This window comes from Mobula hypostoma, chromosome 20 (genome assembly GCF_963921235.1).
Source record: "Mobula hypostoma chromosome 20, sMobHyp1.1, whole genome shotgun sequence".
Taxonomy (NCBI): domain Eukaryota; kingdom Metazoa; phylum Chordata; class Chondrichthyes; order Myliobatiformes; family Myliobatidae; genus Mobula; species Mobula hypostoma.
The window spans coordinates 49104571-49118924 of record NC_086116.1 but is presented as its reverse complement, the minus strand read 5'-3'; the positions used below and the strand labels follow the sequence as shown (position 1 = coordinate 49118924).

At 41.8% G+C, this 14354-nt stretch overlaps 1 protein-coding gene across 3 annotated transcripts in view; it reads left to right on the top strand.

Annotated features, from left to right (window-relative positions):
- Positions 1–14354, top strand: part of reln (reelin) — a 329082-nt gene that overhangs the window by 311483 nt on the left and 3245 nt on the right. For all 3 annotated transcript variants that reach the window (XM_063072853.1, XM_063072851.1, XM_063072852.1), the window contains 6 exons: positions 40–215; positions 1540–1613; positions 5579–5740; positions 6485–6642; positions 8187–8406; positions 10631–10828. In XM_063072853.1, the coding sequence (XP_062928923.1) occupies positions 40–215; positions 1540–1613; positions 5579–5740; positions 6485–6642; positions 8187–8406; positions 10631–10828 (988 nt within the window). The remainder of the gene's footprint in view (positions 1–39; positions 216–1539; positions 1614–5578; positions 5741–6484; positions 6643–8186; positions 8407–10630; positions 10829–14354) is intronic.

Sequence of the window (14354 nt, the reverse complement as noted above, 5' to 3'; positions counted from 1 at the left end):
TGTAAGTTCATTCCTGAGGAATGTATTTTTCTCCTACAGAAGGTGTTAACCATGATGGAAACTGGATCTTCTACCCTAACGCAGTCCGTACAGCTGGTTTCTGTGGGAATCCCTCATTCCATCTCTATTGGCCTAATAAAAAGAAAGACAAGACGCACAATTTCTTAGCTTCACGGGAACTTATTGTAGCACCAGGATATATTCTACAATTCAGAGTAAGCTTCTATTTGAGTTATTTAATAATCTCCTCCTCTCCATCCCCTCTCCCCCTCCCCACTCCCTCTCCCCTCTTCCCCCACTCCCTCTCCCCTCTTCCCCCACTCCCTCTCTCCCCTTCCCCACTCCCTCTCCCCTTCCCCACTCCCTCTCTCCTCTTCTCCCACTCCCTCTCCCCTCTTCCCCACTCCCTCTCTCCTCTTCCCCCACTCCCTCTCCCTCCCCCTCCAGATGTTCACTGGGTGAAATACCCTTGTCTACAAGGTCATATAATGAGACACTGATCATTTTCAGCCAATCTAACCTTTCCCGTGACACCCGTCTGTCAAGGACTAGAAATCCACTGGATCCTCCACTATTTATGAATGAGCATTAGTTGAGTGTTTACTTGTACAAATGTAGAATGCTTTGTAATTGATGATAGGCGAGTTAATTGGGAAGTGATATGAAGGAAATCACCACACGAAGCAAACTGTCTTGTTTGTATAATTTTGAGTTGATTGTCTGCTAGTTTCAGCCAGTGAGCATTTAACCAAGAAATGGCATGAAGCCTGCCTTTGGAGTGACTCCTGCAGATTCCTCGGTAGGAGTGCTGCAGGGCCAACGTGTAAGTGACTACTTGAATAATCGAACAAGGTGTAGCATATATTAGCTATATCAAACTTTGCATAATACTCAAGGGTAATCACAGTTACAGTGGCTATGTATCATTGCAACTTCACCGAGTTTGCTTCGAAGTTAGTTTTGTGCAGTGAGAAGACTGTAAGTTATTGGGGGCTGGTTAGAGCTGTGACTTTTGAAGGGTCACAATATTGCACTTCAGCACCAGATGGATGCTGATTTAAGGTGACAAGTGAAGAGGGCAGATTGTCTTCAGGACCAGCCACTCTTCATTTGCCACTGTGTCAAAGGCCTGGACCTAAAGTACAGGATTCTGTTGATTTCCTGCTAAAACTATTGAACCATTAAATAGAAACACTCCAAACTAAAAGTGAACAATTCTCCATGTTACGTTTTCTTCTGTAATTTTGTAACATTCTAATTTGTAATTTATTCATTATTATATTCTCTTTCACTCTCCCTTCTCCTGCTTCATACTTAATATCCCATGTTCTGCAAGGAATTTCTTCACTACACTGAATTTACTTTGTCCGTGGATCTTTCCCATCCTGTCTCTTTGTACTGAATCTAACACACCCTACTGATTCACTGTGACATCAAAGAGCCACTGTTTTAAAAAAAAGGGACAAAGGAATGTGCTGCCTTTTAGCTGGACAATTCATTGGACCTTTGTTGGAGTTTCTCTTCTGTAATGTCTTTCAGATTGTAGTTGGTTGTGAAGCTGATTCCTGTGGGAATTTCCAGCCCGTATTGTTGGAGTATAGTAAGGATCAGAGGTAAGTGGCACCCTATGAACAACAGATGAGTATCTTTGCCATCAGAATGTTATGTGAATTAGCCGCCTGCATGGTAAAAAGTCCCTATTGTACCCTTAACAAAATCTTATACTGTACTGTGATTTTTAGAAATTCCAAATACTTTTTAATTATATTCTATGGCATAGAATACATTCTGGTATTTGTGTATTTAAGCACATTTTCTTCCATATCTGTACTTTAACCTCTATCTTTATTTTTTATATAATATTTTATTCTCATAATTGTTGAAGGTGGTTGTTTTTAGTTGCATGTTGTGCCAACACACCACAGCAAGTTCCTGATGCAAGTAAATGTATATGGCAAATAAAGCTAAGCCTTGATCCACATTGTGTGGCCACTGTGTGCAGCGCTGGGTTGAGTGGTGCACTCAGTACAGTATATCAATATTATGTTCACCCTCTGATTCACAAATAAAGGAATTAACCACATCCTTAAAAAAAAATCTTCCCTTTCTGTGTCATCATTGTTATAGCTTATAAAATTTAGGCAAGGGATTACTAGCCTACAATCTTGATTAATATATTTTATTGCATGAGTGATTTCATTTGTGTTCATCCTCTCACTATAAAAAGCTCAATGTAAATTTATTATCCAAGTCCATATATGTCACCGTATACAACCCTGAGATTCATTTTCTTGCGGGCATACTCAGTAAATTCATAATAGAATAATCACCATAATGGAATTGATGAAAGACCGCAGCTTGGGCATTCAAGCAGTGTGCAAAAGATGACAAACTGTACAAATACAAAAAGAAAGAAATAATAATAATAGCAAATAAATAAGCAGGAAATATTGAGACCATGAGATGAAGAGTCCTTGAAATAAGATATATAAGGTGATGAGGGGCATTGATCGTGTGGATAGCCAGAGGCTTTTTCCCCCGGGCTGAAGTGGCTAACACGAGGGGGCATAATTTTAAGGGATGTCAGAGGTAAGTTTTTCACACAGAGAGTGGTGGGTGCGTGGAATGCATTATCAGCGAAGGTAGTGGAGGCGAATACAATAGGGTCTTTTAAAAGACCCTTAGATAGGTACATGGAGCTTAGAAGAATAGAGGGCTATGTGGTAGGGAAATTGTAGGCAGCTTCTAGAGTAGGTTCCATGGTCGGCACAACATTGTGGGCCGAAGGGCCTGTATTGTGCTGTAGATTTCTATGTTCTAAATGAGTCTATCGATTGTGGAAACATTTCAATGATGGGGCAAGTGAAGTCATCCCTTTTGGTTCGAGAGCCTGATGGTTGAGGGGTAATAACTGTGCCTGAACCTGGTTGATGTCAGTCCTGTGGCTCCTGTACCTTCTTTCTGATGGCAGCAGCAAGAAGAGAGCGTGTCCTGGGGTGGCGGGGGTCCCTGATGGGGGACACTGTTTTCCTGTGACAGTGCTTTGTGTACGGTGTTACCTAATGGTGTGCTGACAACAGTGGGGCCTAGGCAGCCATTACTCTCATGGAGCAGCTGTGGCAAGCTTCATAAACATGTAGTGCCTTAGATAAACCCCAAGTGATTCAGCAGATGCTGGAAATCTAGATGCTTTACAGACAATCTCTGAGTGTATTGACAATGGCTGGAGTCATCTGTCTTGTAAAGACACTGCCCAAAGGCAATGGCAAACCCCCCACTGTAGATAAATTTTGCCAAGAACAATCACGGTCAGAGATCATCATCATCAACGTCATACGACACACCTAGTCAAATCTAGTCAGCCTCGTGAACTGCCCTGAGGACATAAAGTGTTGGACAGCACAAAACTTCCTACAGCTGAATGGAGGCAAGTCTGAAATTGTCCTATTTGGCCCCCTGACTCTGTTAAAGTGATTACCAACGGTCTTGGTAACCTGTTCACCCTTGTCAAACACCATGTCAAAAACCTTGCTGTGATATTTGATTCCGCCTTTAAGTTTGACAAGCAAGTTAATGCAGTAGTAAAAGCCGGTTTTTTTCCAGCTTTGTGCTACTGCCAAAATCAAGTCGTTTCTTTCTTTCAAAGATCTTGAGAAAGTCATCCACACCCTTGTATCCTCCCGCTTGGACTACTCCAACTCCCTGTATACTGGGATTAGTCAGTCGTCCCTGTCCCGTCTGCAACTGGTCCAGAACGCCGCAGCCAGGCTCCTGACAGGTGCCTGGAAGAGGGACCATATTGCTTCTATCCTGGCCTCTCTCCACTGGCTACCAGTACAGTTTAGAATTGATTTTAAGGTTCTCCTGTTTGTTTATAAAGCCCTAAATGGGCTGGCCCCCTCCTATATCGCAGACCTTCTGACCCCTTAGTCTTCCAGGTCCCTCAGGTTGGCTGACTTGGGGCTCCTGGCTGTCCCACAATCTAAATTTAAGCTCAGGGGTGACTGCGCCTTTGCTGTTGTAGCCCCTAGACTGTGGAACAGCATTCCCCTCCCCATCAGATCTCTTGTAAATCCAGGCTCAAAACTTACCTTTATTCATTAACGTTTGAATCTTCCTGATGTGGCTGATTTTTGGCTTGTGCCTAGGCTCATGTGTTGTTTATTTTGTGCCTATAAGCTGTGTGCCTTGTTGTTTATATCTGTGTTTCTTGTATTTGTGATTTTAGCTACCTGTTATGGTTTGTACAGCACTTTGGTCAACATGGGTTGTTTTTAAATGTGCTTTATAAATAAATTTGACTTGACTTGACACCACATAATGATGATGACATATATGTCGCCATATAATAAATTAGCTTCACACTTTAGGGAGGATGTGTTATTGACCAGCTGAAAAGCCAAAGCAATGAAAATGCAGACTGACTTCAGACCCTCCTTCGGCAGCTTTGGGGAAATTGGTGGGCAGGTGAGATTTAGAAGTTGGGACCTGGCTTGTAAGGTCGCAGTGGGTGTTGGCGATGGAATTGATGTCATTCTGGAATGGAACGGAGGCTGAAGACTGAGGGCTTGCTCAGAATTCCCAATGAATGTTTTATCCTTGGACAATTTGGTCTAATTTTCCCTTCAATTGCACTGGAAAAGATGTAATTTGAAATATGAAGGTATCTAGTTGACTGCAAGTGGGGAAGTAGCTGGACTATTTTCTAGAGTGATATTAAATGACCCTGATGTGATGGTTGTCACATTGTAATTCTGGCCATCAGGCACTTGAAATACAGAGAATTAAGAGATCTAATTTTTAGACATAAAATGAAAATCTAGAATGTCTTTGTAAGTCAGGCAGTATCTGTGGAAACAGTCAATATTTCAGATTTGCAACTTTCAGTAGTACTGTGGTTTAGACATGAAATACGCATTTGGCTTTATTCTGTATCAGTGAATAGTAAGACGCAACAGACGCCAACAGTAAGACGCAACAGATCACAATGATAAGTTTATAACAATACTTTGATAACTCTGAGTCATGCAGATTAATAATTGTTTTGAATCTATGTATCTCCCCAACGTCAGAATGGTCGATTCAACACCTTATATTCATCTGGGTGTTTATTCCTGTGCTTATTATTTTTCTACTCAATTTATTCTAGTGAATGGAGAATTGTAGATTAATATGACAATACTTCTATGGCAATTTATTTCATATTCCAGGTTCCTAGTGAGAAATCACACCCTCAGGGAGTCAAGGATGTAATATTAAAATTCTATCTCCAACTATTACACATGTCCTTCTGGGAAGGCTGAATAGAATTCTTTGGCCCTGCATCTGCTCATATTTTCCCCAAAACTGTTACGTGTGGTCAGGAGAATGTTTGTATTGGTGACACATATGCCCAGCCTGTATTTCTGGTCTCATCTGCCCTTCTGTTTGTTTTATACTTGAACGCTGAGGCAGGGTGGCTGCAGAACATGATTACATTCATCAGGGAACAACAATTGTGAGCAGTTATCACCAGAAAGTTATGCATTTGCAATCAGTTTGTAGTATCAGTGAGCCACTCTCTTTATCCTTGATGCAGAAAGGACTCCTGGTCACTTGTCCAGACAGAGTGTCTTCCTTCTACGAGCAGCAACATTGGCTGCTCGCCATTCCAGTTCCATGAGGCCAGTATTTACACTTCTGTCAACTGCTCCAGCTGGAACAGGGTCACCATTCAACTGCCTGAATACGTTGCATCCAGGTACAGTTCAGAAAGGGGAGTGGTCGATTCGTGCCATTGCATTACTAACTTTTTATTACCTTTGCACTTTGCTTTCACTTTATTGTTTATCCTTTTAAAAGATAAATGTTAATTTTAGGCAAGATATTCTTAATGCTTTCTCCACCACTTTTGACATTCCAGTTGGTGGTGAGAATACCTGCTTACCATTCAACCCAGAAAGAGCTACATTAACATTCAGCAGATAAAAGCTAACGATTACTTCCATCCCCTGTCCATCGCCGTAGGCTAAACCAGATTGCATCCAAGCTTAGTGTGTTATTTGTCTCTGAGCTGTCATATCCTCTCTGGCTGACAGAGCCTCGGGCCTTCTGCAGCTGAAGCCCTTGATCATGCCTTTCTTACCCCAGACAAACTGTTCCAATTGTCTCCAGGGCATCCAGCCATTCCCTATGGAGCACAACTCAACCTGTACAACTGCCAACTTCCATACCAGGTTCAGACTCAGCGGTCCCCCATCCCTTCACATTTTTGTCAGGCATGTTGATTCATAATCCATCAAAACTTTGATTTTGAAATTCTTATTCTTGCATTCAAATTCCTCTCCCTTTCTCCAGAGCTACAACCGTCCACGAACTCTTTCACCTCTGGCCTCCGATACAATTTCTTTTTGTTTCAGTGTTAGTAGCCATAAGTAACTAACCTGAGTTTTGGTACCAGAGCTACATCTTATTAAACCTATTTGACCATTGTTGCTGTTTTCAGTGCTACTCAGTTCCGATGGATTCAGAAGGAGGGCGTCACGGAGAAACAAAGCTGGGGAATTGACAATGTCTACATTGGCGAGGCCTGCCCCAGGCTGTGCAGTGGGCATGGATACTGTAGATCTGGAACTGTCTGCATCTGCGATGAAGGTTATCAAGGTATGAGTGGGGAAAAAACCTAGCATACCTGATTATGATAACTCCTAAACGTGCAACTTGAAGATGTAGCGTTATTTCTTCACATCTTTCAAATCTGATAAAAGTCTGAGGACTCATTTTAAAAAAAGTGATACCATTGCTGGAGGAGATTGCTTGGTTAGAAACAGACAGCCCAAAGCAGAAGAAGTATTTTGGAGCAAGGGCTAGGTGTCGAGGTAGGATGAAGGTAGGTAGGTGATCTGTGTTTTGAGGAAATGTTACTAAATAGCACATCTCAGAATTTGGCTGTTTTAAAGATTTGGTGGTTGATCTGATGAGAATGAAAATATCAGAGCCAGATGTTCATTCCTTTTTTTCTGTTTGTGGATTGAGCTTGGAAGAGAACAGAAGAAGCGGGGAGGTAGTTCAGCGGAGAGAATGAAACACGGGCAATGATTGAAAAAGTAAATTAATTGGTGAATTGGGCAAAGATTGGAAGCCATATTGGCAGTTGAAACATATGGGATGGAGATCCAGAAAGCAAGATTGGAATGGGTCTGATTAAATAGAAAGGGAGTGAAGAGGGATCAGAGACAGGAGGTTCCATAAATAGGAGAGATGGAAGAAGGGAATGACTAAGAAGACCTATATTTGGGGATTGCTTGTAGAGGTAGGTCTGATGGCTGCAAAATCAGAGGAGGTTACAGAGATAAAGGGCTCAACATGCAGAACCAGAGTTTTAAATTATGTCCCAGGAGTTTAGAGGACTAAATTTTCCTTTGTTTAACAGTATCAGTAAAACTTGATTAACTTGGAGTTAATTAGTTTATAAAAGCTTGACAGTCTTCATTAAAATGAAACATAGTTCAAAAGAATAGTAATTTTGTTATAAAATAACCGATCTGATTCCTGAGTGTGGGTGATCCACACACAAAAATTGGAAGTTTAGGTGCTTTCAGAGTCTTGAATGTTTTAACCTCCCATCCTAGACAAATCTCCCTCTGGAGATTGAAAAAAAAAATTACATCTGTTATTTCAGGCATTAAGTGCCTTGGCTCTCTGAGGAGATGGTATTGCTTTGCTCAAACAAACTATATTGATATCTTTGAAAATATGCAAGCAATTTGATACGAGGTAAGTACAGTAGTGAACTTTGCATGATTTGGAGGAGCTAATAACTTTGGACTTGCTGTTCAAAGTTATCAGCTCCTATTGTTATCTATTTTCATAAGGAGTTATGTCTGCTTATGCCTATGTCTGGTGCAGTCTCGCCAGGGGAGACTAATTGCTGTGATTAGTCACCAATTATTATCTCAGTACGACTACTGGGATGGGGGAAGGTGAATTGGAGAGTCCTTGGTGTCACTGCTCACAATGTCTACTGTTCCAAAAGGTATATTAAAAAAAACTAATGTGTGGAAAGTGCAACGTTTTCCATTGCTTTGTAACTGAAGTGTATTACCACAGATGTGTACTGTATTCATATACATTTATCCATTCTTTAGGTATAATCACTTTATATTTGTTCAATTATAGCTAAAAAGCTGTTTATGTTCCATGTGCAGGAGATGACTGTTCCGTTCCAGTTAATGACCTGCCAAGTTACATCAAAGACAACTTTGAATCATCCCGTGTAACAGAAATAAACTGGCAGGTGATTCAGGGAGGCGCGATTGGCAGTGGATGTGGACAGCTAGCACCCTATGCCCACGGGGAGTCTCTGTACTTTAATGGCTGTCAGACGAGACAGGCTGTAACCAAACTTCTGGATCTGACCAGGGCCAGGTAGACTTCCTTTAACAAACACCTGTGAGCTTTTGCTTTGCTGGGAGTGTTAAAGCCTCTGTGGCTTTCCGTGAAATATAGAAGCAACTTTTCAAAACTACATGCAAAGGGAAAACATATCCCTGTGGTCATGGTGATTTCAAAAGAAACTTCCTTGTCTGTCTCCTGCACAAGAAAAGAACATTGAGAAACAGAATATTGCATTAGTTTTTGTGAAAATTACGTATGAAGGACAACCTGATTAGTTGACACCTCATTATCATCATCAGGTGCCATGCCTAGTTTGAGATTTGACTGCCATGGCCCACACACTCCTGTTTGGGTCAAGTGGATCAACGCATTGGTACACATTTCCAGTTCTCTGGCTGCTGTCTCCATCATCATTTGTCTTTGCCTTCCTCTTGCTTTCTTCCCTTCAATCTTTCCCATAATTACCGTGCATTCTAACTCCTCTTTCCTAATCACATGTCCAATGAAGTTACGTTGCCTTTTCATGATCTCATACATTATTTCTCTTTTTGTGCTTGCTCTGTTCATGACATCCTCATTAGATATTCATTTCGTCCATGATATTCTTTGCATCCTCCTCAAAAACCACATCTCTGCTGCTTCAATTCGTTTCTTCATGTTACTAGATATTGTCCAACATTCTGAGCCATATAACATAACTGGATAAACGTAACATTTCAGTACTCTGAGGTGGGTTGTCATGCCTAGTTTACTGTTGGTCAGTATATTCTTCATTCTCGTAAAGGTGTCTTTTGCCATCCCTATTCTTTTGATGTCCATGTCGCACCTGCCATCTGATGTCACCTAGCTTCCTAAGTAGCAAAAGTTCTGTACTTGTTTTATGTCTTCCCCGTTCACTTTCAGCCTGTAGATAGGATTCTTCTTCTTTTTGGATATCATCATACATTCTGTCTTTTTGTAATTGATAGATAGACCCATTTTTGCACTTTCTTCAACAACTATATCAATTAAGTTTTGTAGTTTTTCCTCCGTACTTGCAATTAGCACGGTGTCATCCGCATATCTAAAATTATTGATGTTTTCACCGCTAACTTTGGTTCCCAAGATGTTGACACCTACTTATGGTTATTCAGATAAATGGGCTGTCCAGGGGACTGTGTTCAGTTGAAATCAGGAAAGTAAGTTTTAATATAAAATTGATATTAAGATGATTGTTCCGCTACAATCACATTATGGTTTGTGAACATAATATCCAAGAATTGTTTTTAACATATGGAAGCTCAGTCAAGCTGTAGAGCAATAGATCAAGTGAGTCTTGAATCTCCGTGTCCTAAATTGTATTACGGTGCTTAAGGGTGTATTAAAATGTGTAGGAGATGGATATTTGGAATTTCACTGTGAGTTTTCCACTCTAACGACAAGCCACTCACTGAAGGAGTGATTGTGGGTGACCGCCACCACCTGGGATCTGGAGCTCCCGGCTCTGACAGATCATCCTGAAACAATCAGTAATCTGGCTCCAACTCACAGCCTTGGCTGGCCTGATGTGACCCCTTCTACTATAATGAACAGAGCTGTTCCAGGAAGCAAAATTGCTCGCAGATGCTAATGAAAGCAGAATGTGGGAAAAACTCAGCAGAACATGCAACATCTGTGGGAGGAGATGCAGTGTTGATGCTTTGGTTCACGAACCTTTCATCTCTCCTCAGTGATAAAAAGTTTATCGCCTGAAACATTAACGTCATCTCTCCATTTCCAGAGATGTATGACTTGCTAAATATTTAAAGCAGAGGTTGATAGGTTCTTGATTAGTAAGGGGGTCAAAGACTGCGGGGAGAAGGCAGAAGGGTTGAGGGGAATTAAGAAATTAGCCATGATGGTATGGTGGAGCAGACACAAAGGACCAAAAGGCCTAATGGACCAATGGTCCTAATATTTTCAGCATATTTTGCATGCTTTTTAAAATAGAGATCTGGATTTGATTTGGGCTGCTATTCTAAAAATGTTACTGAAACACCTTTTAAAATTGGTGTAATTTTATGTGTGAATACAGGCAATGACTGAACTATTTTACAAAAGAAATTCCTTCAATCTTTTCTACTTTATAGAACTCTATTCATATAAAATTATATTGTCAATAAGATTGAGTAAATGTGTTAAGTATGCCTTGGGTTTAAATATTTCTCTGAACTTTGAATGAAGTGTAACTTTGAGGTGTAATTACTGAATAGAAACTATTTTCTTTGCTCCTTAGCAAGATCATGTTTGTGCTGCAGATTGGCAGCCTGTCACGTACAGCAAGCTGCAATATTGACCTGACAGACCCCAACATTGCAGACAAAGCCATCTTGCTACAGTACAGTTTGAATGGTGGAATTATATGGCATGTTATTGCTCAGCACCAACCAAAGGATTTCATACATGCCCAGAGGATATCTTACAACATCCCACTGTAAGTGCCAATTTTTTTTGAAATCACTGTGTATAATGGTTTATGAAAGAATGCTTAATCAACAACACACTTAGATGATTACTCAAGCATTACTGAAATATGAAATACACAATAGTAACCAGTCTTAACAGAATCTAATCATCTACATGTGATAATCATCAGCATTACCATCACGTCCCCCGCCATCAACATCCCAAGGATCATTGTTAACCAGAAACTTAACCATATAAATACTGTGCTACAAAAGCAGCCTGGAGGCTGGGTAGCCTGTAGCAAGTGACTCATCTCCTGACGTCCTAAGTCTTTCCACCATCTCCCAGGCAAGACAGAAATGTGAAAGAACGCTCTCCATTTGCCTGAGTAACTGCAACTCCCACAGCATTCAAGGTGGTCAACAGTATCTCAGACAAAGTAGGCCTCAGGGCAGCAGGCTGAGGTTAGCAGACACCAACAGAATCAACAAACTCATTCGTAAGGCCAGTGATGTTGTGGGGATGGAACTGGACTCTCTGACGGTGGTGTCTGAAAAGAGGATGCTGTCCAAGTTGCATGCCATCTTGGACAATGTCCCCCATCCACTACATAATGTACTGGTTGGGCACAGGAGTACATTCAGCCAGAGACTCATTCCACCGAGATGCAACACAGAGCGCCATAGGAAGTCATTCCCGCCTGTGGCCATCAAACTTTACAACTCCTCCCTTGGAGGGTCAGACACCCTGAACCAATAGGCTGGTCCTGGACTTATTTCCTGGCATAATTTACATATTACTATTTAATTATTTATGGTTTTATTACTATTTAATTATTTACGGTGCAACTGTAACGAAAACCAATTTCCCTCGGGATCAATAAAGTATGACTATGACTATGACATATTTCCTTTACTCCCTGTACACCCATGACTGTATCGCCACCCACAGCTCCAATTTGCTAATTAAATTTGCTGATGACACTACATTGATTGGCCTTATCTCAAACAATAACGAGGTGGCCTACAGGGAAGTAGTCATCTCTCTGACACAGTGATGTCAAGAAAACAACCTCTCCCTCAATGTAGCAAAAACAAAGGAGCTGGTTGTGGATTACAGGAAGAATGGAGATGGGCTAACCCATACTGACATCAATGGATCTGGGGTTGAGAGGGTAAACAGTATTAAGTTCCTCGGCATCCACATCACTGAGGTCCTCACGTGGTCTGTACACACCAGCTGTGTGGTGAAAAAGGCACAACAGCACCTCTTTCACCTCAGATGGTTGAGGAAGTTTGGTGTGGGCCCCCAAATCCTAAGAACTTTCTACAGGGGCACAATTGAGAGCATTCTGACTGACTGCATCACTGCCTAGTATGGGAACTGTACTTCCCTCAATCGCAGGACCCTGCAGAGAGTGGTGCAGACAGCCCAGCGCATCTGTAGTTGTGAACTTCCCATGATTCAGGACATTTACAAGGACAGGTGTGTAAAAAGGGCCCATAGGATCACTGGGGACCCAAGTCACCCCAACCACAATCTATTCCAGCTATTACCATCCGGGAAGTGGTACCGCAGCATAAAAGCCAGGACCAACAGGTTCCGGGACAACTTATTCCACCCGGCCATCAGACTGATGAACTCGCGCTGATTTGGGTGAACCCTACATTACATTGACTGTCTATTTATTATAAATTATTATAAATTACTATGATTGCACATTGCACATTTAGATGGAGACGTAACGTAAAGATTTTTGCTCCCCACGTATGTGAAGGATATAAGAAATAAAGTCAATTCAATTCAATTCAATACAGCCATTCTCTACCCTAAATATTTAATTCCTCCTTCACCAGCGCACAATGGCTGTTGTGCTTAGCCTGTCTATAACATGCGCTGTGGTTATTCAACCAGGCCACTCTATCAACACCACCTAAAGCTGTGACCTCAGCTCCTGAGGAAGAGAAGAGCTTCAGGCACATGGAGAATGTCCCTGTAGTTTCCAATCCAAGTCGCACGCTATCCACACTTAGAAACACGGCACTGGAGCTCGCTCCCTAACAACCTTGCGGGAGTACCTTTGCTGGAAGGACCACAGCTGCCCCAGAAGCTAGCTCACCACCAGTAGATCCCAACCTTGTCACTGATGCCTGTACTCCATGCAGGAGGTATTTAAGTTTAAATTATTCATTAGCAGACCAAGGTAATGAAGAGAACCACATAATATTTGTACCTTCTGTACATTTTCTAAACTTCATTCAGTTTAGAGCTGCTTATTACTATTTCATTTTGTACCTTAGCTCTTTACCACAATTTTTCCACCAGTTTGCATTGATGAAATGGCAATTGTTTTGACCAAAGCAAAGTTTAACATCAACACATCATGCTGTACCTATTACAGATCCGTTAGTCTTGCGAGACCATGGATCTGCGCCTTGAAAGTCTTCACTCTCCAGGGCGCAGGCCTGGGCAAGGTTGTATGGAAGACCAGCAGTTGCCCATGCTGCAAGTTTCCCCTCTCCACGACACCAATGTTGTCCAAGGGAAGGGCATTAGGGGGAAGGGCATTAGGACCCATACAGCTTGGCACCAGTGTCGTCGCTGAGCAATGTGTGATTAAGTGCCTTGCTCAAGGACACAACATGTTTCCTTGGCTGGGGCTCGAACTCACAACCTTCAGGTAGCCAGTCCAATGCCTTAACCACTTGGCCACATGCCCACACTCAATTACAGTACTGCCTTTTTTACCTGCAGTCAGAATCAGCACCACCTTTTTTCATTGGATCTAATGAACCATGTGTCATTGTTACTTCAATGAATTCCAAACTTGACCCAGGTTTTCCTTTATTTAACCCACTGGACTATGAAACAGTAAAATTATTATTTTTCTAATTAAGGTCATCAACCATTCTCCAATCATATCCAAATTTTCAATTTGCCAAGAAATAAGATTTCATGTTTTTTTTCTAGTCTGGTAAAAATGTGCTATGTTTTCTCAATCAAATCATGAAATTGTCAGACTTCTGGAAGCTATTAGCATGGTTTACACTCAGAATTGTGCATTAAACCAAGACGTGGGCAGTTTGTGAGGTAACTAGGCTCACTTGACAACAATTTACTGCACAGCTTTGTCAGGAACGCTTGAGTCCCTCAAAGGCACCCTCTCCGCGCAGCTCCCGGATGTCTGTAGTGGAGGAAAACGTTGTTACAGAGGAAGAGGAAGGAATCCCTAGATTTGATGAAACACAGGTGGCAACACAGGTCCCAGGAGGAAGGTCCTGTGGGCTGGGGGTAGATAGCAGGGGCAGGGGGGCAGGAAGCACACTGGAGCCTCTGTCACAAAGCCCTGGTAGGATGCTGCTCCAGCAGTAAGAATCTCCACTCAAACAAGCAATGGCAAACAAGTTATACATTTGTACAAGACATGCCAGGGCAAGCTGCAGCCTATTGAAATGGATCAAGGATTCATTCACTGATGCGTGTTGATCAGCACAGGTAGTTCTGCAAAGGAGAATACAAGAGTTTATTTTTGACTGGATCAACCAAGCCAGTAG